Source organism: Clinocottus analis, unplaced genomic scaffold (genome assembly GCF_023055335.1).
Source record: "Clinocottus analis isolate CAN_PGR_092001 unplaced genomic scaffold, fCliAna1.0.p SCAF_1, whole genome shotgun sequence".
Classification (NCBI taxonomy): domain Eukaryota; kingdom Metazoa; phylum Chordata; class Actinopteri; order Perciformes; family Cottidae; genus Clinocottus; species Clinocottus analis.
This window is the reverse complement of record NW_027175820.1, coordinates 9320214-9343206: the sequence shown is the minus strand read 5'-3', so window position 1 is coordinate 9343206 and position 22993 is coordinate 9320214. Positions and strand designations below refer to the sequence as shown.

The window sequence follows — 22993 nt, the reverse complement described above, 5'->3', positions numbered from 1 at the left end:
CTTATTCAGCCCTTCAACAATGAGAAAATGGTGGAACTAAATTGATTTGAATGCATATCTCTTGCAAGTGCAAACCGACTCTCTGAACACAATAAGAACAAAACCGCACTTAAAGCTTGTGGGAGGGGAGGGGGTGAAACAGAAGCTAACAGCACGAGGAAAACTCCTCTCAACAGCGTCCCTCAACAATTTAACTTCTAATTGTTATTCAAGTACTTGTTATTTAGCTTTGCTAAGGCAAATTATAGGGAAGGATGTCCGGAATAGTTAATTAAACAGTAAGTCCACCTGTTCTGTTCCTGCAGGATTAATGGTATGGAACATAAACATGGCAAATATAAAATGAATAGATAGACATTATACAATTCATCAAAATGTTGCTACTTCTTTTGTAATGACCAACGATGCCTGAGCAGCCGTTTGTGCCAGCTGTCGCACTCTCGTGCCCGGCTGTACAAGTCTCTGCAATGAAGTATGAAGTCATTGCAGCTCATGAACCCAGCACGGGCCTTTAACACACACACACACACACACACACACACACAGACACAGACACACAGACACACAGACACACAGACACACACCTTATTCAGTCTTGTTGCATTTAAACCACAGCACCAACAAACAGCATAAGACAAAGGATTCCACAGGTGGCCTTTTTTTCCATAGAAAATTTAAGAATTGCAGATTATTGTAAAACTAAAACTGTTTTGGTAAACTGTGATGGGACTTGTTGACCGTTATTTCCTGGCATTTAAAAAACAACATATATAAAACATTTAATTAAACAATAGTGCATTGGTTTAGCATCACCTAGGTGTTGATTGGCATTTGGGTCCTGAAAATGTCTCTGAGCACTCAGCAACATTCAAATTTAACTTAAGGCAAGGGCGAAGCCTCACTGGCATGCCAATTATAGATTTCCAAGGTTTCCAAATATTGCGAACTGTAAAGCAGCTGACCAAGTGAGTCAGGTAAGAAACACGCCTGGTAACTAAAAAACTAACAAAATAACAAATTAAGTTGTGGCTATAAACCTAGTTGTAGGACCAGTTGGTTAACCAGCAATGTTTTTCAAGTTTTCACGATTGTAAATCTTCACAAGTCATTTGTAAATATATCAGCGGATTCACTTCTTCTTTCGCTATCTCCTTGTTTATTTAATTAAACTCTGATAACATCTTTTTCAATTAACTGAGACAACTCCTCGTGGAAAAAAAAAACCCTGCTGATGTAGAAAACACTGCACACGCAGTCCACAACAGAAAAGAGATTGCTTTGTGGAGCAAAAATAAAGAACCCAAACCAAAACGGTATCCAATGTAATTCTCTATTGCCTTCATTAACAGCACTGATATCTGTTTATTGTTGTTATTCTATCCGATTTTTCGGTTTCTGCAATTGCACAAGCTGAAGGAAAGCAAATTCTCATGAAAAGGCAGTAATTGAAACAATAGTGTGCCACCATCTAAATTAGCAGTAATAGAAAACCACCTTGGTCTTTCAAGTTAAGATTTTAATTAACTTTTCCTTCAGTACTCCTGTTATACATGTTTCACGAGTAAGCAGGTCACATGTGTTTAAGTTTGTTTAGGCTTATATCACGAACAGAGCTTAGTGCCACAAGGTATGTTCTCTACACAAGATCTAGTGAGGACTTTTTCTGTATACATATACTGCTTGTATTATTATATTTTATGTCAATTGACTAATTCATTAATATCCTACCAATACATCTACCATTGCAGCACTATTTTACAGGCAGGTACTGAATTAAAAGCAACTCAGCAAAGTCAGAGAAGAAATTTGCATTTGTGGGGGAAAAAAATGCAGACCACAAGAAAAGCTGAAAAAATACTATGCATTAATCATTTTTCATCAGAACCAAGTTTTTGTTTCACTTTCAACTCCAACATGAGTTGGTGTGTGTGTGTGTGTGTATATATATATATATATATATATATATATATATATATATATATATATATATATATATATATATATATATATATATATATATATGCGCTACTGTTTCTTAGCCATCTCTTTTCTGTTTTTCATCTATCCTTTTTTCCTTTTTACTTGATCTGTAAAAGGTTTCAGGTAATCTAATATGCAAATTAAGGGTCTCAATTATGCTAAATCTATTCCTTGATACTTATTTGAGCCCCAACATTCAGGAATATTGCCTGTTAACACTAAAAAGATTATCCAACAATGAGTGATACAGAAAAAAAGATATTAAACACATATGTGATTAAAGAAAAAAAATAAAATCCGCTCAGAGATCAAACTAAAAAGCACCTGATTTTTTGACAAGGAATAAAAGACCTACTTATCCTTTATACCCTGTACTTAAGGCCAAAAACAGCATCTTAAAAGAACATTTTAGTCATTTGCATTAACATCTTGCACCATTTCGTCTTCACTTTTATAGAATAGCCTTAAAGTTTCCTTCAATGGAAAATCCACTTTCCCCCCAGTTCCAGTCAATATAGTGGTACTGCAGTGCCACCTATTGAGATGATTAAACATATGAATGCTCTTCTTAATTTAAAATATATTGACAATGTTTTTCTATTGTTTGTTGTAATAGTGTTATGAACTATAAATGTCCAATGTGTCAAGACTAAGCTTGTATGCATGTATTTTTAAGTGAGAATAAAAAACAAGATGTTCTCTGGTTGTGCATTTTTGAAAGAACAAAAATGTAAGGGGAGCATTTAGAACATCTCTTTGGGAAGCAACATGGTTTTATACATTAAAAAGAGAACCAGAATAATAACTAACACCTCTGTCCGCCTGAGTGAGAAAGTGTATTACAGCTCACGCAAAAGATACTTTGCTTTTCACTCTTGTTAACGCCAGTGAAAAGGCGCTGCCAACCGTACGGGGTACAAAAGCACAAAAAGTAATCTCGGTTTGGTTTCTGTTTGTCCTGCTTTTATTTAAAAGAAGCCACACAAAGTCTTGAGAGTGAAATGCAGTGTCTTGGCATAGATTCATAAGGTTTTAAATAGCGTTGTCAAAATCATCTCAAATTAAGGTCTATTTACGAAAACTATTTCCCTGGGCTTAATCTACAACTATATCTCATGGTCATTACCAACAGATGGTGTTTACCCAGTTGACATAGCTCTGTTATTGTCATAGTCAAGAGATAATATATAATAATAGGCGGTCATGTATGAAACGTTTGATGTCTTTGGCGTCCAACGAGAGTAGCCTCCCCCCACACCAAAGACTAGAATTGAACAAACACAGGTATTATTACCTCTTTTAATCTATGCAACCACCTTTTACCAAATTTAACAAACTACCCAATTGACCCATCTTCATGACTACTGCGCAAACGCCACCTGCCAATCAAAACCATGCACTGCTGCTGAAATCTCCACAAAAAAAAAAATAAGCGATATTAAATGAACTTGTAAAATAATATTGCAAAAGGTTACGAATGAACTTTCATCATCAGCGACTGGTAACAAGGGGCCTGCTTAGGTGAAACTCTGCTTGTACTTATTGAAATTTTCACGACATGACCTCCAGGACTCTTAATGTGTGATCAGCCCCAAAGTCTAATTGGCTAAACCCGAAACATCAACAGAAGACAGTCGACGTCATCACAAGTTACTGCAGAGCCCAAAATGACACACACACACACACACACACACACACACACACACACACACACACACACACACACACACACACACACACACACACACACACACACACACACACACACACACACACACACAGGCGCTTTTATCAGGAATAGTAAGTGAAGGACATTCAGCCAACAGCCAATCACGAAGAGTGGATAATGACTGGATTGAAAACCCATTCCTGTACAGACCTTTTCTATGATTCTCGACTAGAATCTTTGAAGGGCAAAAAAATAAATTAACTTGTGTTAGCACTCTCATAAGAGAGGGGTCAAATGTGGGTTGAGCTTACATTAAATAGACCTGTCATACACAAGTCTCCAGTCTAAATGGGGGGATGCATGTTGCTGTGGAAGTTGACTAATTTGAAAATGAGACCCCTCTTTAAGAACCCTAACAAATGGTAATGATTTGTCCAAACAGCAACACCTCCCTATACTACTCAGAAGTACACAGCAGACATTCACCAGGTAGACAAGATGTTGGTTGGTTTGTATGCAATAGTATGAAGGAAATGGATTAGTGTAAAGGCTAAACCCTGTGCTAATTTTAACCTTTTGATTTCCTTGATGCAAGGCAAAGTCAAGGTCACCGTTTCACAAATACATTCAGCGATTTCACTATTCACACGTTTTTTTTAAGGTTGAGAGAGATTCTGTGACGGAATTCTCTCCACAACGTAGATAATATAATGTGTCGAGTAAAGAACATTGCACAGGCATCTCCACTTCTATTCCTCTGGCCCGAGCTCTGTTTCACCTACTTTTCCTAAGGCACACCAAGATAATAGCCAGTTTTGAATGAATTTAGGTTGCTGGAAATATAATACATTAATAAAAGGTCATTGTTACATATCTTTCTAAAGAGTCTTTCATCTATTCACACTACCATAGGGAGAAGGAAAAAAACGAGAATGTAGCTATTATATGAAAAATAAGTCAATGCAGACACTTATTCCTTAATTGATTTTGCACTGTGTGTGTGTGTGTGTGTGTGTGTGTGTGTGTGTGTGTGTGTGTGTGTGTGTGTGTGTGTGTGTGTGTGTGTGTACCAAGTCAGAGTAGTCTACAGGTAGTTTCAGAGATTACGTGGACATTTTTGGCAAGTAGTACTGAGAGGACATCCTTTTAGAAGAATGAAAAAACCACCCTCCTTGCAGCTAAAATAATACACACCTATGTAAAAACGATTACATCCAGCCCGCAATACTTACAAACTTCGGTTTGCGGTCTCCCTCGTCGTAACATGTGTTGTGGTTGGAAACACCCTTCTTCTTCTGAGGTTTGCCGTCCCGTCCGGCAGCGGATTCAAACCGCTGACTGTACCCATCCATGTTGTTGGTCCTAAAGCGAATGACCTCTACACCTTGATATGTCACGTCAACGTCGCGTTAGCTCACACCCTATAAAAATGGTGAAGACGACACTCGCGCGTTGTTATCGTTACCTTTTTGTTGTCTTAAATTTGGCGGACCGCTAACGTCAACACCCGGTTAACGGAGAGCAGACGTCCCCTCTGATGGTATCAGAGAAGGCCAGACGTAACGTAACCGTTTTCTTCAGCGAGCTCACGTTCACGTCACCCAGCTAACGCTAGCAAAGTTTGCTAAACTATCATTCAGTGGAGGCTTTACTGAGCGCTAATCCAATTTATGAACTGTCACGTTACGCTAGTTTAACGCTTCCGCTCTCAGAAAGACTGAATGCTGCCGACAACGTACCGGATTCCTGATATCTTTCTCATTCGTCCATCAATCGTAAGCTATATAATTAGTACAATATGTTGCTGAGTCGTTGGCTGTATACATTTATGGGTAAGATATTTTTTGACAGACCCGCGCAAAGGGGACGTCAGCTGCGCCGGTTTAATTCAACCAATAGCATCACTGCAGCAGGGACCGCCCCCTCTATGTCCGGTTGAAGAGGCATTTGATTGGCCGCGGTGAGCTGTCAAACAGCTCGACCTCGTATCGGTTCGTTTAAGGGACCTGGGTCTCCCATAGGTGGGATGGTTTGTGCACCGCGAGTCTGCCAAGAGTGCAGAAATGTTTGTAGTGGTTTGTAGTTGTCAGTGTGATCTAACTGCGTGACAATTTAACGATGCAAATTAACCCACGGGGCACATTTTTCTTGAATTACCAACCAGACAATTTGCTGAAAATCAAACGCAACATTTACTTCAAAGTACACTTTTTTTTTTGGAGGCCAACCTAAACCTAAAAACGATTTAAATAGTTATTGAATGTGGCAACTTCATGGTACTGGTACACGGTTATCAAGACAAAACATACATGTCTCTGAAGCCTTTAATCCGTTTTAATGTGAGTCAACTTCATTTTCATTTTATGAAAGGTTCATATGTTTGAAATGGAATGATCGTTTTCTTTTACAATTGCACAACAGGTCAATGAGGAGAGAAAAAACATCAGTCTCTGCGCCACATGACTCACCTGTCTTAGGCGATGACAGACACATTTCTGTGTTTTAGAAAATGTTTTGCCCTTCTCCCCATCCTACCCGGTTATGTTTCCAGGATTCAACAAACCCTTAACTTCTCATGCAAAGTTCGGGGTGGAACACAATTGATGCTTCCATTCTTTTTCATTTTCTCCTTTTTTTCAATCAGGTTGTTATACTGAAAATGCTTCATGCTGTTGGTTTTCAGCTTTGTTTGGCCGTTTTAAAGTCAGCCTCAAGCTACAGTAAAATCCCAAATTGCCCAGCTTGTCTGATGCAAACAGCAATGAGGTGATGTGATGCAACAAACAGAAACATTTGTGAGATCCTTCTCCAGTACTTTACTCAAACAATGCTCCCCCAAGACATGTATCAGAGTGAGAATTCTTCCCAACAGAGAACATGTGTGCCCCTGTTAGTACGACACATGAATCATACCGGAGAATATTAACTGTGTGCCATAATAAACCGTACATGACATGACTCATCAATGTGATCATTCAGCAGTTGAGCTCCAGACGAGTGGAACTTTCTTCTCGTGGGCAATGTAACCTCACGATTGTAATGGGATGAAAAGACACACGTAGTAATAACCTTTCACCTGCCTTTGTGCTTCAAGACAGCTGTGGCCACGCCAATCCGTCTTAAGACCTCAGACTGGGTTCAAATTATAATAAGACATGTGTAGCCTACTGGCCAGAACAACTTTCACAACAGTTGCTTGTAGGTTTGATTGGCAGTTTCAAAAGAAAGAATAATACATTTTAAAAAAACATGTCTTTGCCACCCATAGGAACAAGAAATATATTTAACAAACAGGTCACAGATTTCAGCTCTGAGCTCATGTAATTTGCAGCTGTTATATTACCAGCATCCATCTTTTACAAGTGGAGCAGTGATTCAGTATAATTATGCTTCACTATTACCATGTCAATCTGCAAGAATGCAATGGACTGGGACAAATTCTCACTGATAGGTAAACTGTCAAACGAATGGAGATTTATTCAAGCATAGTTGTCTATGTGAAAGGCTGGATTTAGCATGCCAAATTGTTGTTTTGTTGTATTTATTTGTTTGTTACTCCAGAGCAAAACTTAAAGTCAAATGTCACTTTTGAATGAAAACTTTTGCTATGAAATTAAATTTGACTTTCTTTGATTTTGACCTCCTGAAAATGTGTTATCTCTAAAGACTCTTCTTCTTTGAGTCACTGAAAGGCATGGCTGCCAGCCCTGTGTTAATGCTCTGCCTCTATTCAAGCCGAACACAAGCCTTGTGCATTGTGCCCCTCTAATCCTCTCAGAAAATGAGAGATCTGCCCTTCCAAAGAATTTCCACAGTGACATACAATCTGAAAAACTGCAAAGCCCAAATAATATACATTAAAATATTTCTGTTTTGATGATGACATTGATCTGCCATTCAAACAGAAAAGTCCATATTCAGAAAATCTCTCTAAGTGAGCGTAAATGTTTTTTTTCTTATTATTAAATTATGTGTGCTCTACTGACATTAGTATTTCAAGACAAAATTGGTATATTGTGAACATGTACAAAAAGATTCAATTCATACAAATAAATTGGTTGTTAAAATGAGCCTCAAGGATAATGTTTTCCTTTCTACCGTAATGTGCCTTAAAGTTGCTCAATTCATGAATGAATAAATGTTTTTTTTTTAATGTTTTCTAAAGAATGAACATGAGCAGGGACAATCTATGTTTTGTTCTAATCTTTTGTCTACCAACAAAAAAAAGTAATTCTATATCCAGTACCAACACAACTCTACCTTGTATCACAGTCTATGCGATTATTGCAGTGAAACCACGTTGAATGCCGTCTACGTTGTATAGAACAAGTATTAATCATTAGTCAGAAATATCAGACTGAAACGTAAAGGCTCATACTGAATAAGGGAAATGTTATCCTCACAATGAAACGTGGTGGACTGGTCCATTCTATTGCTGAACTTCTTTAAATCTTGTGAAACACTTCAGTGTGTATTTACTGCCATCTTGTGGTTACAATTAAAATTGTATCCCTATATTAGAATCCAGGGTTATATTTGACTTATAACTAAACCATGCCAGGTATTTGTCCTTCTTGTAAACAGTAGAAAGTTTTATTTGTCCCTCACAAATATCAGAAGTGATTTACAAACGCATGGCTGTTCTAAAATTAATGAATAATTATGCTTTCCAATCATCAAAATAATCCAAATGTGTACTGTACAGATTGTAAAGCCCCAAATCTGTTATCTGTTGTATTAGGCTTTAGAAATAAACTTGACTTGACTTAACTTTTTTATCTCCATAAGACACATTCTATTATTTTCATCAACAGAACCATGAAAAAACATTGATTTAAAACAAAAATCACCTTGGTTCAGTGTATTTTCATGACATGCCAATTTAGACAAAGTTTTGCTCCATCGCTTCTTACGTAACACTAATGTCATACTGGGCCTGATGTGAGCTCCTTTATATAAAAAGAAAATACAACTGTGCAATAATTGGTACATTCCCTTTATGTTTAATCTGTACAATAGTGTTACCAACAAAATAGTTGATCAAAAAACAAAAAAGAGGTGAAGTAACACAACTCACTGAACCAAACTGAAATTTCTGAGAGAGCATCTCAGCCAACATATGCATACCATAATTGGCCTGGCACAATTAGTCCATGCATTTCAAATCTGATTTGTTTAACAGCTTTGTGGACACACACACATAAGCCTTTATTCAAGTTAAGTAACAGTAAAACACTATATATTCACAATGGAAGGTAGAAACATTTAAGACAATTATTTTTTACAGATTCTATAAAAAAATAATATTTTTCTTCTTTTTAAAAGTGTCCCTTTGTGCCATAGTATAAGTTTAGCTTCATGGTTGGTTGAATCAAAACCAGTAGACTGTTTATAAAGAGTAAGCAACATGCACTTTTCAATTCGGTTTTGTTTATTTATTTGTATCAAATGTATCAATATAATATAATGGAATATACATATACAATGGACATTATGAGGACAGAACATTAACTCACTGATGTCGCTATGAGCTCAGATGTGATTCCAGTGAAAATATGTTGTCCTTTATAACAAATATGAATATAAACTATCCATAAGAGAATAAGAAGAAGACAAATAGTAAGAAAAAAATATAACGTGAATGGAAGAATAAATGCGTTTGACCCTCTCGGCACGCCGTAGCCGCGTCTCGGCAGGTGACGCACGTTACGTAGAGCGAGTGGTTTAATACTCACATTAGCAAAGCGTTATCATTGTCAGAAATAGAACATGCATTATCAAAACAGATAGTCGTCGTTCGAGCGTGCTCAGTCCAAAACGCGCTGGTGTCGTTATTTACACATTTACGGTGTGGATGAAAATGACCGATTTGACAGATTGTTTGACCAAAGAGGGCTGGTAGGTACCCCGGTAGCTAATGCTAGCAAGCTAGCCAACGTCAACTCACTGAGGTGCCAGATTGGTCTGGGCTCACAACTAATCATTAGCCCGAGCGGACTGTTACAGTAGACTGTTTCCGCGGTGCATGCGACCATCTATTAGGCCGTTATTCGTGTTTCTCCAGGTGAAAATACGGCTTTTTAGCGTTAACTAACTAGGAGCTAGCAACATGAACAACGTTAGCCTAGCTGCTATGGCTAATACACAGTTAGCATGGCTCTATCGTTACGCGAGCTGTTGACGTTCGCTTTAGCTGGCGAGCTGTAGTAACGTGACTAGCTACATTGAAACCCCTGTTTTCAGTCTTGTATCTTATATTGATGCAGCGGTCTCACTCCCTACTGGATGAACAGTATTTAGCTAATCGAATTAAACCAAGTTGGCAATGTTCGATACAGATGTGTGGCTTCCAAATGTATTTATTTGCAAATTATGCAATCTGACCGAGGATGCTGAGCCCTTAAAACCAAAAAATACACCGTGGGAAAAAACATTTATAACAGATTCTTGATATTGTTAAAACGTTTCACCAGAATTCCGTTTCAATAATAAGAACTGTACATAACTTATTCACATATGCCCCTGCATATTTGTTGTGAGCTACAAGTCGTGGATAGATGTTCTCTATAATCTTTTGAATAATTAAACATTACGTCTTCTCCACCTTGCAGGTACCTCAGCGACGAAGGCATAGCAGAGCTGAAAGGGTCCGCTGAGAAAATAACACACAATGACATTATTGGCATTGCACTTGACGTAAGTTTTCATTCTGTAAGTTTTGCATATAGACATTTAGTCTGCGCTGTATTTATATTGCAGTATGCAGACACTGTTCATCACAGCATTTATTAATTGTTGTGATACTACATTATTTGGTCATTGCTTTTCAGGGGTATACTGGCATAGACCATGAAACAGACAAAAGCTATGGACACACTATTTTAATCTGAGTGTTGCATTCTTTTCTCTGTTAACGTTCAGTGATATGTATTAACTGGTGAGGTTTGGTGATATGTATTAACTGGTGTAAGTGGACTTATGTGAAAAGTATATTTTGCCTGTTGTCAATAATGTATGTCCCACTAGTGGCAGACTGCATCTGCTCTTTTCACCTTCAGTCGTCCCCATCTCTTTACATCCAACTATGTCCTTTTCCCTCTTTGATCAGCCAGTTAAATTCAGCCCATTTCCTACATTCTGACATGATACAAGAAAGGAACATAAGGCCGAAAATCTATTTGATTTTCATGGCATGGAAAGACAACATAAAAATTATGTCAATAATAATAATACATATTATAATACAAATGGTTGTAAAATTTAAAAAAGACAATATAGAAAACACTCTAGACAATACATAAACACAAAAGTGGTGATACATGAATAGGAACCACAGTCAGTCGTATAGCTAAGAATGCTTTTGTGTCAGACAGGCGGTGACACTCCTTCTCTAATCCGTAGTAGCAGACTAGTCCAGAACACGTTGTCTTGACCTTTAAGTTTTGGCTAGAAGGGCTGCCACAAGATCTCCGACTGCACTCTGACTTATTACACATACTTGGCTTAACTGACATTAAGCAACTTTGATTTAACTAGATTTGGGTAACCGTTGTTTATTCCTCCTTTTAATATAAATCGTAATTGTGTTACAAGGGATTTTTTGAGACATTGATATGAAGAAGCAATTACTTTTTTTTTTTCAAAGTTACCTGGGTAAATACAAGACCTGCATTTTCAAGACACGGTCAGCTGCTTTGTGTTGTATTAAAGGACGGGTGGCAGACCCAGTAGGTGCAGACAACAGATACCTGACGGATGTTTGCACTCTTGACACAATTTGTAAAAAATTGATCATAGTGTTGGTTACAAAGAAGTGACACCATGTAATTTTGTACTGCAACTACTTGTGTGCTTTGAATTGGCTCCATGGTGTCCATTTCTGAGACTAAGGGGACAATGTGAAAAGGCCCCTCCTCAACATGCCGAATAATATACTTGGGGAAATTATTTTAATATATATATATATAATATTTCATTTTTGCAGAGCGACCTCAGGCCTATTGGGAGACAAATCCTACCATCTGACATCAATAGTGGAAGAATTGCAAAGGTAAGTTGCACAGAAATTATTATACGGCCATTTCAATGCTGAATCTGAGAAACTCAGTGGGAAATTATGTCCTCCAATTTTTTTCTTTCGTGTTGAAAGTCAGTGCAGGCTTAAAATGTTCAGCTGAAATGCAGTTTTCATGAGTGCCTCTAGATGGCCCTAACACACTGACAAACAGGGTGCAGTCCACCACCTCTTCGCCTGTAAAACTGGAGTTGTGCAACTGTAAAGAAAAGATGTTCCAAAGAGTGCCAGAGGATTAAGACGTGTTTCTATGTGAACTTAACCTCAATAACCTTAACCTCCACTCACTTCAGCAGTGCTGCTTAGTACAGCGTGCATTAAATTAAACAGAAAAAATGCCATCTGAACATTTATACTTGCATTAAACTACAGATTGTAGTATAACCTGTAGATGTTACACGTTCCGATTCAGTGCTTTTAAAATAAAATGGCCACCGAGAATCTAAAGGTTAGTCATGTAGCAGCTTGAAGAAATTAGTAAACCTGTGCTGCCACAGGTGTGTTAAACGGAAGGAGTTATTTTTCTCATGCCGTTGCAATAGTTCCCAGTAACCATGGATAAATACTGAAATGGTTTGAGTCTTTGCTCATATTTTGCTCTTGCAATACTCCCCCACATGCTGCCGATTTCTCTTTCAAAGCCATATGTCTGTTGTCTCTTGCACTCGGCCAGTTGGAAGGTCCGTGTGTTCTTCAGGTGCAGAAAGTGAGGAACGTCTCGGCTCCCAAAGACCATGAGGAATCCCAGGGCGCGCCGCGGATGCTGCGCCTTCAAATGACAGATGGGCATACCACCTGTGTTGGATTGGAGTTTCAGCACCTGTCTAAAATCAGGTACCTTACAGTGTCCGATTTAGTAATGTGGAAAATATGCAAATAATGTCATGGAGTTGTTTGTAATGGTCTGGGAAGTTGGTGTTGTTTTTAAAAATTAAATGACTATAACAATGTATTTCTGGCAGCAACTTTGATGCAAAGCAGAGCGTCATTAAGCCACTTCCTTGTATATTCAAATGTAAAAAATAATCTCCACACACCCATCACTTCCTCGTCAACCCTCAACCCTACCACGTGCCTCAATTCTCCCGTTATCTGCAATATCCACGTGGTTCAGCTATCTAACGATTCCCGGCCTCAATTAAATCTCCATCCCAGCAACGGTGGCCTTGGTGACGGCTGCCATGGTGACTAGCCAGTCTGTACAGGTGGAGTGGTCCAAATTTGGGCCTCGACTTCCTGATGGAAAGAGAGGAGAGTACAGAACAAATCCCCTCTTTATGAGCATCTGGCAACGGCGACGGCTGGAGTTGCTCATGAAAGGTTCCACTTCTGTGTGTGCGTGAGGCCATAAGCGAGTGACAAAGAAGGATCGGATTGATTACAGGACTGTTCAGTGTGTGAGATGTTGATATAGAGCGATGACAATTAACCACTGTGGAGAAACATTGATTAGAGGGGGAACACTGTGTGTGCTTGTGTGCGCTTGTATTTGATTGAATCAAAGCCAGCCAGAGCATCACTTCTGCACTGGCTGCTATCATGAGAACAAACAGCATCCATCCCAGAGGTTTGGAGTGAAATCCCTAATTGTTGCTTTTGCATCCGGCATCAGTAGCTGGAAATCCCACTAAGTCCTTGTGCTTTCTTAATGAGAGCAGCAGAGGCCTTATCAGGCCTGATGAGATAGAGGGGCTTTTAATTTACCACGAGGATGGGTGAGCAGCTGGGATTATTAATAGTCTTCCCTAGCCTTGCCACCCATCCCCTGGCGACGCTACTTCATGTCATTTATAAAGTGGTTTGGGTAAAGTCGATAGGGTGTGGGCCCTGATATGCTCCGTTCCGATATCATGAACCCATGAATGTATTTTACGTTAAACAGTCGGTTAAACAATTTATATTTGAAGCATACTTTCACACATATTTTAACTTAATTTGTTTCAAATTTGTTTGTTTGTTTTTCAGTCTTAATACCCCCCCGGGAACAAAGGTAAAGCTCCTTGGTACAGTCCTGGTTAAAAATGGTCTTTTGCTGCTCGATGACTCAAAAATCTGCGTCCTTGGAGGAGAGGTTGATCACATGGTGGAAAAATGGGAACTACAAAGGGTGAGATTCTATTTGTGTGGCGACGGCTTAGCTGCTTTTGCTGAACGATATTAAATTCACGTATCGGTAATATTTATAAATCTGCATTGAAGGCCACCTCCAGTCCAAAATTTCTCTTGCTAGGATTTAAGAATCATTAACAATGTGCCTTAACCGTTCAACCTGCAGAGTCTGGCCAAACACAGCAGGAGTAACATTGGAGCAGAAGGTGGACCTCCTCCCTTTGTGCCATTTGGTCAGGTAAGGGGGTAATATTCATTCAGACAGTTTGCTTTTCAAAATAAAGTTACGAGAGCTTCTCTGACATGTACATCAGAGGAAAACAATAAACTGGACGCATGATTGCAAAATGCCAAACTAACAAAAATAATACAGGGGAAATGCAAGTTTAGGAAAATGAGATTTTTAAACAGTGACTTAATAGAAGTCTGAGGCACTGTCGAATAACAATAAGCTCCCGATTGTTTTCGAGGGTCCAGACAAAAGCCTGGCTTCAGGAATGGGCCTTAATATCCCTTTTCTTGTAAATGTTGTCTCTAATCTTAATCATTGTGAGTCTTCATGAATCTTTAAAATGCATCACTGAATTTTAATTCTGCTTTGTTGTCTTACACACACACACACACACACACACACTGCACACACACATTGCAATGACAGTTTTCCCTCTCCTAAAATTATCCATGGCATTAAGTGTTGCCTTTGTACACCAGTCAAATAAAAGTGGAAAAAAAAAATGAAAGATAGGCAGGCCTTTAAATTTCACCATCAGATATATACTTGCATCACATTGTCAAACATATTTACACACAGTTTTAGATTTGAAAAGAATAACCATGGTCTATTCCCAGTGCACACAGAAACTATTGAACCGCTCTTAATTCTTCCACATTTTGTGGTTTTGCACATCACCGCGTCATTTCTCATTTTAAAAACCACTGAGCCCGAGTCAATGCTCCCTTGGCAAGAATCCCCGCTTCAGAGCGGGATACATCCGGATCAGCTTGACACTTGGATTTTGGGATTTTCACCCCACTTCACTCCAGATTTGCTGAAGCTTTGTAAAGTTGGCTGAGGAGCATTTGGGAATTATCATTTCGCATTCTCTAGATTATGAGTGTTAATGTATTTCTAATGCCAGGTCACTCCGGGGCTTAGTGTTGATTGGATTGAAGCTTGGGGTTATAAACAATATCCTATATCTAGGTAATTGGCATTGTGAAGCAGAGTCTCTTTAAACATGTGCTTGCATTTTCCTTTGCTCTTTGTTTCACTAGACATTTTGTCTGACATGTTGAATTAACTTTACATCTCATCTGACATTAGAATTATTTCTTTCATGCTCCGAGTCCATAACACATTTTTTTATCAGTGAAGTGTTGGGTACACTTCAGAACATTGAAAGAAAGTAGCATGTGCGTTTTCGTCATCATGATTACATCAATTACCACTGAGATATCTAGGCATGCGGTTGGGTTTTATCTGCCTTGCCCCTCCAGAATCCATTTGCCCTGTGCCAGTGCTTTGGTTAGCCTGGCTTATCTACGAGCTCACAGACATTTGTCTCTGGGAACTGTTTTCGACTGAATATAAAGAACAAAGTAAGCTGTCGACAGCGAGGTCTGTGAATTACCCAGACTAAACCGGGGACATTGTCTTTTGAAAATCTCAACAAAAATATCTCTTTTTAAAGTGTTAATAACCCCAAATGCAGTCCTCAACAAATTGGAATGAAGGCAGAAAGATCAGTGGTGGAGATCTATCTCAAAACCGGGGCGAACCCGTTCCATCTGCATAGCAAGGCACCACCAGGAGTAATTAGGATAATGAGCCCTATATTAATCGTGCAAGCGCAGCGGCATGTGCCAGGTGGTATGACGGCGTGGACGTCTCCAAGCACACCTGCTGTCTTGGTTCATGTAGGTGCAACAGCGCAACGTCGAACTTTAACAGCTGCACCAATCACATGTGTTACGACAACCGCTCAACAAACAAATAAAGAACGTGTCCGAGTGGTGCCGAGCAGCACAATGTGACGGATTGTGTGTGTTTTTTAATTTATTTATTTACCGATTTAATTTACGACGGTCAAAACAAATCATCACCATCAGTCCAACAGTCTTTCAGGCACCGTTCTGTCATGTCGTGAATTGTCACATATCTGGGAATGTGATGTAGCACCAAACAGGTTTTCAATGATGAAACACTGAATTATTTTTAAAGTTTAAAAGCCGACTGTGAAACACGGTTGTAATTTGATGGCTCTCATGTAAACAGGCAGAATATGGAGTCATAACGCACCTGTCGGATGTACGCGTGTGTGTGTTTTGTAACAGCCTGGTGTCATTTTGCACGTGATTTAATGAAGGTTAACGCTGTGCATGGTCATGGGTAATGGCACATCTCAAAGCGGAGCCTGCAGATTTATCAACATATCTGTCGTCCTGCCTTCAGATGGCTGCAGGGATTTACCGCCAGTTAATCAGTCAATCTGCTTCATCCACATTAAATGCGTACTACTGGCTGGGGGGTGATCATTTAAATTAAATGTATTTACGTTTTTACGCAATTTTCCGTTATTGCTGCGCACGTGTTTTGTTTGTCCAAAAGACCCAATGCACACCAAAATACCAACAACACACTTCTACGGAATGAACCTAACCTGCTTGTGCTGGTCGTTGCACAACCACCAGAATTGTCAGTGCCTACTTTCATCCCTACTCGTCTCCTCAGATAAGTCACCTCTGCCTCTATAACCGTGTTGCCTCTCACTTAGCAATGCAGAAAAATTGTGAACCTCCCGAGCAAAGGTCTTTGCTCCCATTCGTCATTCACTTCTCTGACTGACTCACTTCCTGCAGTCATCAAAACAGCTGCAGTTCACAGTTGAGTTTCAAAACATTAACTGTGAGCTGAGAGGCTGCGTTGGGATTTCGGTTGCTATTGGTTGCCACAACAAAATCTTAAGAGTGTAGCTTAAACACTGCAGAAAATGTGGAAATTCTGAGTCACTGTACATCATTGAGAACATGTTCTCACTCTCTATTTGCTCCCTGTAGAAGTGTGCGAGGAAGGAGGACGTAGACAGCAGGGATCTGGACCAGAGGAAGACCCTCCAGTCTCAGAATGTGGTCAAAGGTCCTGATGAGAATGATGAGTTTGAAAAGCAGCGGACAGCAGCCATTGCTGAGATAGCCAAGACCAAAGAGGTATGTGAACCCGTATCATGAGTCTTTACTTGTGTAATTTCAAGGTACTTCATTATTTGACAGAGCTTATACCATATTGTACAGCTCACATTTGTTCACTTTGTCGCACAACATTTTGTCTTATAATAGATTCTTAGCAATCTCTTATACTGTCCTATAAAAGTGTAGTCGACGTCCTGTATGTTGGACACGTGTTTTAGGACCACCCCTATTGCCATAAGTGGTGTTTCTCTTATTGATTGTAATTTTTGCACATGCCATTTAATTGTCTCCATTTAAAAATACATGCCCCTTTATCGGAGTTCATCTTAACCTTGATTGCTTTTGACAGGTGAGCAACTCTTCCAATTAAGAAGCCTAATTACATTGTCAGCTCCAAAGTGTAGTTTCTTACGTCGGCTTTATTGTTTCGCCTAGCCCTGCAGCCGTATCGATCGTCTTGTTCTTCTACTTGTTAGGCTCCGAGGACGTTTGGTGGTGGAGGAAATGCAGGCAGTAATTTATCCGGTGCTGCTTCCTCTTTTCGGAGCCGAGACTCTTACCAGCACAGGAGACGGGAAGACTGGGTCGAAAGACCTGAAAGCAGACAAGATGGGAACTACCGAGAGCTGGTGAGGAGACAAACTTTGTCTGAACTTTTAAAACAAGTCCGTGTAAAGTTAGTAATGAAAGTCACTTGTGTTTAAACTATGATTTGACCGTTCAGCCCCTTTTTATTCACTGTATAAAAAAAGAATTTAAAAGGTTGGAACTCACCCTGCTTTCCTCTTTGATTTCTTTTGTCTGGATTGAGGTCTTTAGTTCATTGCTCGCAGACTAGGTGAGGCATTGATTATGATTTTGTAGAAATCTAAATGAATTGGAGGCTTGGCCACATTTTCCAATCAAGTGGCAGTCCATTTGTCTAGCTTTGTGTTGGGACCTGCCAGTTTCTAGGCAGAGCCCAGCCAGCAATTGGGCTGAATACATAAATAGGATGGAAGAGGATATTATGTGTTTGGCTTGTTAATGGGTTAATGACGGTTTGTAACCTAAATGCACTAATCCAGTGGTTTTCAAACTTTTTCTGTCACGCCCCACTTTGGAGGAAGAAAAATGGTCCCAACTTTTTGAGACTCCTCCATCCGTGTTTTTTGGAGTGAAATCCCTAATTGTTGCTTTTGCATCTGGCATCAGTAGCTGGAAATCCCACTAAGTCCTTGTGCTTTTCTTAATGAGAGCAGCAGAGGCCTGATGAGATAGAGGGGGCTTTTTTTTTTTCTTTTTTTTTTTTTTTAAGAAAATTGAAATCCCAAGTAAACAAGATTGCTCCATCTGACAAAAACTAATAAATGTGCAATCACCTTTTGTTAAAACAATGCAAATAAAGTTTTATATGTGCAAAAAACTAATATTTGGCAAAAAAGATTACAAAGGAAGCTGGTTGGATCCCTGTTTTCTACCCATAGTTTCATGTTGAAGTGTCCTTGAGCAAGACACTGAAGCCCGGTGCTTCACAGCAGCACAAAGCTCCTTAATTACTAAGGATGGTGAAATGCAGATAATAATTTCCCCACTGTGGGATTAATAAAGGATTCTTAAAAAAAATAAAAATATTTAAGAATCTGCATCCCCTCGCACCATACCTGTAATAACTCCGCGCCCCACTAGAGGGTCGCGCCCCACAGTTTGAGAACCACTGCACTAATCCAACCTAAAACTTATGTAATATCCATGACTGGGCCATTTAAGAACAAGTTTTTTTGTAGATGGTGTTTTCTTTCCCGCCCATTTTTTTTCAGTTACAGTTAACATTACATCTGAATCTAATATTGCTGAACAACCATCATCCATCTAAATGTATTTACCCTGTATATTGTATATCCTCTACATAAAAACATTTTTGTAATCCTTTTGTTCGATTTATTTTGATGTTATCCATCTTTGTTTAGGTGGATGAGCGTGCTTTGAGAGACATCATGGAGATGGGCTTTAACAGGGAGGCCGCTCGGCTGGCTCTAATGGATAATAACAACAACCTTGAAGTGGCGCTTAACAGCCTACTGACTGGATCTTTTGGTAGCAGACCAGACCCCGTGGAAGCTGAATCTATCAAGCCCCCCCCCAGAGGTTCATACAAATAAACACACGTGCACACAGAGCTGACCGCATTGGCTTGAGAAAATGTTCCATAGCCTGACACCTTTTTGTTTCTACAGAATAAGAGTGAGCTCGGGTGGAGTGATGAGGATGTACTTTATTAAATGCAGTAAAAGTCACCTACAGCCTAATTAAAGTAGTGTGTTTGTGTTTTAGTCCCTTTTAACACAAATTGCATACACACTTTGCTGCGGACGATTTTTTTCCCCCAAGCACTGGCGACCTGCGACGTGCGGTCATCTCTTTTAAGAATTTTGTTTCAGCATTTAATAAATCAACTTTCAGCAACTTAACACTTCTTTTGCGGTAAGATAACTGTGAGCTGGGATTGTTCTTGAATCTGGGACAAATTCATGTAATCTCTCGGGAAGTGTTCAGGTTTTGTTTCTTCAGTTAGGTTCAGGTTTAAAACACAGACATGCATGGATGTATGCAACCACACACGTAGACTTGAGATGTAGACATTCAGGGCTAAAATATCCACAATCATTGATGAGCTGTTCTTATTTGGGTCTAAAATATTTTGTTTTTGGGTTCTTCTCAGCTCGAGGAAGGGGACGAGGCAGGTCCAGAAATGATGATGAGGAGGAGGGAGCAGGTGGAAGGCCGTCTGGACCAAGCACTCTTTTCGACTTTCTTGAATCCAAGATGGGAGTTTTTTCTATTGATGGTGGGTGAAGTGGTCTGGTTTTCATTCTAAACTACCTTTGTACTTCCCTCGTTCCATAAACATCACACTTCAATCGTTTCACTTAATTTATTTAAGGAAATAACACATTGCATGAATAATTAACTATTGGTGATGTTCATAAACATTTTTAAGCCAACGTTTTGTCATAATGTACAAATTAATAACATTATGCCATCATAAATGGTTCAGATTGGATTCAGACAGATTGGGCTCTGGTGACCTGAAGGGAATTAAGTCATGTTCTTGTAATGTCTGAAATCAGCGCCTGTGTGGTAGAACAATGCTGCTCTGGGCTGTGATTTAAAGTGGGCATTGTTTGGTGATTCCATTAATTATAGCTTGGTCATTTATTTCCAACTGTTGGCTTCATGTTTTAGCGATCATTAATCTTCATTGAATACGACACTTTATTGTAGTCTCGTCAATGCTCCTTGTATTATATATCCCCTATTGTTTTGCCATAGTTTTTGATGATGTTGCTCTTTTTTGTCGGTTTGTTTTCTCAGAGCAAAAGAGCCATGGACCTCAGAGGCACCATGAGAGTAAAGGGAATTTCTCCAACTCGGACTATTACTGCAAAGACACGTCGCAGACCAAGTTCTCCTCGCATAATGACCACAGGCAACAAAGGAACGACAGACCACCTCGCTTCCACAGGGACTTAGATTTTCCCAAACCCGGCCAGGAGCCTCTCTCTAACTGTACGACCTCTCAAACATCAGCTCAAGCCCAGCAGTGGAAGGGCCAGGAGAGATGGTCACGGGGCCCGTTGGACAGATCGCAAAATGACAAGAGAGAGACGAGAGATGAGCCCATTTTCGCTTCGCCCTTCTCGACTACTTTTTCACAGTCAAAGGAACCGCAGCAGCAGATGGAGTTTAGCGCATCTCACCACCAGCGATCCAGAAATGGAGACGGAGGCGGTAGGAACATGGCCGGGCCGTCAAACAGGAGAGGGGTTAGAGACAACGTACCCACATCTAAATTGACTGACTGTGCAGTCATTGACCCCGATGGCAGAAGGAATAGTAAGCATACGGACAGATTTGAAGAACCCAACAACAACAGGAGGAAGACAAAGAGTGAGCGGCCAAACTCAGACCACTTTGACCGACAAAGGGACAGTGGGCCGCCAAATTTTAACCCGAGAGCAGGAAGATCAGGGACACCCCAAGAAATGGGCGTTTTGCGGGATTTTCGAATCGCGACGGGGGATCCATCTCATTTCCAAAATGGAGATATGGAGCACAAAAGGACTGGGCCGATTAAGCCAACTAACGCGCACCCTGCCCCTTACAAGGAGCCACCCCCCAAAAAAAACGCCTCCAATAACCCAGGACCCAAAAGGAGGTCGGGACAAGGCAAAGGTCAAGGACCTCGAGGACCGGAGAAAAGTCATTTTGCGGAGCAAGCTTGGAAACCAGGAGACCGGTGCCTGGCACTATACTGGGAAGATGGCAAGGTATGTAATTCCTGGATTGGTAACCTCACAATAGCTGATAATTGTTGAAACACGTTTGCATTCAATGTGCTGTATGTCAAGTTAGAGAATGGACTCTGACATTAAAGCCAATTAAACTTGTACACAAATAAGCTCATAATGTGACATGTTGCTGTCTACAGTAACTACTAAAGACGTAATCTGTGACATCATAATTAACAACTAAATCTGTTAAAGTGACAGTTCTCTGTTACTTTTTGTCTGACGGTCAACCAGGGACGTAAATAAAATATCAATTAGTTCAGTTGTGACTCATTTTCTCTCATTCACTGACTTAAATTTGGTTGTCATGAATAACTGCCGTTGTCTGGTCTTGAAATCGTTGGAAATGTTTATATTAAAATAAGTGTCTATTTGTGTCTTTCTGCTGTGGTGTGTGTGTGCGTGCACTCCCGAAGTTCTACAACGCCAGAATAGATGCTGTGCATCCATCAGGCTCCACGGCTGTGGTTGTCTTCAGTGATTATGGAAACTGCGAAGAAGTCCTGCTTCATAACATCAAGCCCGTTTCTGCTGATGTTTTGGTAAGATATTAATATTAATTCATCGTTATTCAGATCATGATGTGTTACTAAGTTGAACGCAAATAATACAACTGTCTTCAAGTGGGTTGAGAAAGGAGTAAATGACATCTTAATCTGATTACCCACAGTAACATCACAACCATATCAAATGTCCAATGGCAGGAGGAAGATGATGGTTACTACGACAGTTCATTAGAGTTTCGCCCTGGGGGAGATGGACAGCCTAGACGCACCAGACCCACACAGCAGTATTACCAGCCTCCTAGGGCACGAGATTGATGTGCCTGCGTTTACAATGGCAGGTAAACGGATACGAAATTGTGTTGTTTTTTTCTCAATTAATAGTTAGACTTTAAACATTGTGTGAAGAATCTTCCTATTTTTATATGGCAGCTTTTTATGCACAACATTACTCTTCATTGTAGTGGGAGTCTTGAATTGTATAATAAAAAAGGAAAGTTCATTCTCATTTTTATGTAAGAAATGATTCTATATAATGGTATAATTTTGGCTGCTTCTACTGGTACAACACATTGTGTAAAAATCTCAAGTTCTGTCCGAAGGGCAAACCTGGTTAATTTTTTTATTTTATTTTATGTATTGATTTACTTTTTCTTCACCCATCTGTGTGCTCGTACCACACCCTTCCATTAAACAGATTTTTGTCACTTTCTGCAACAATCCAGAATGCTTCCTGAATTTGTAATTGTCCACATAGCCAGGACATACACAACTTTTTAAAGGGCTTGGACTTAATGTGTATATATATATATAATGAAAAACTGACATGAGCACCTGTTGATTTTTGTTCAGGACATATCTACTGTACATGTTGTGAAGCTTTGTTAAATGAATGCATTAAAAATAAAAAAAAGATTATGGTATGTAGCGATTATGTTGTTTAAGTGTGTTTTTATTTTCAATTTTAATACATTGTGACTAATCCAGAGCAAAAATAGAAACATCTAAGGGGTCCTTGGTTTGTTTTTTTCAATCTCATGACGTTAGTTATGATCGCCAAGTTTGCCTTCATCATACACTTGATTTAGAGTTCTTGTCCCATAGATTACCTCTTTCATTTCTCCTCTTTTGGACAGTC

At 39.5% G+C, this 22993-nt stretch overlaps 2 protein-coding genes across 6 annotated transcripts in view; one reads left to right on the top strand and one right to left on the bottom strand.

The window, feature by feature from the left end:
• LOC137787243 (protein diaphanous homolog 3-like) overlaps positions 1-5492 on the bottom strand; it is a 155362-nt gene extending 149870 nt beyond the window's left edge. For 2 of the 4 annotated variants that reach the window (XM_068579607.1, XM_068579599.1), the window contains exon 1: positions 4882-5492. In XM_068579607.1, the coding sequence (XP_068435708.1) occupies positions 4882-5001 (120 nt within the window). In that variant the 5' untranslated portion in view covers positions 5002-5492. The remainder of the gene's footprint in view (positions 1-4881) is intronic. The other 2 variants (XM_068579581.1, XM_068579589.1) reach the window with 2 other exon arrangements.
• Positions 5493-9355: 3863 nt separating this feature from the next.
• tdrd3 (tudor domain containing 3) lies at positions 9356-22786 on the top strand. 2 transcript variants are annotated; one of them, XM_068579561.1, is made up of 13 exons: positions 9356-9547; positions 10261-10345; positions 11634-11699; positions 12397-12557; positions 13689-13830; positions 13999-14070; positions 16890-17039; positions 17498-17650; positions 18971-19148; positions 19723-19848; positions 20376-21331; positions 21769-21894; positions 22057-22786. In XM_068579561.1, exons 1-13 carry the CDS (start codon positions 9504-9506, stop codon positions 22171-22173), a joined length of 2376 nt encoding a protein of 791 aa, XP_068435662.1. In that variant the 5' UTR covers positions 9356-9503; the 3' UTR covers positions 22174-22786. The 2 variants fall into 2 exon arrangements, with proteins under 2 accessions (XP_068435662.1, XP_068435670.1); XM_068579569.1 differs by having other exon boundaries at positions 22023-22162.
• The last annotated feature ends 207 nt before the right edge of the window (positions 22787-22993 follow it).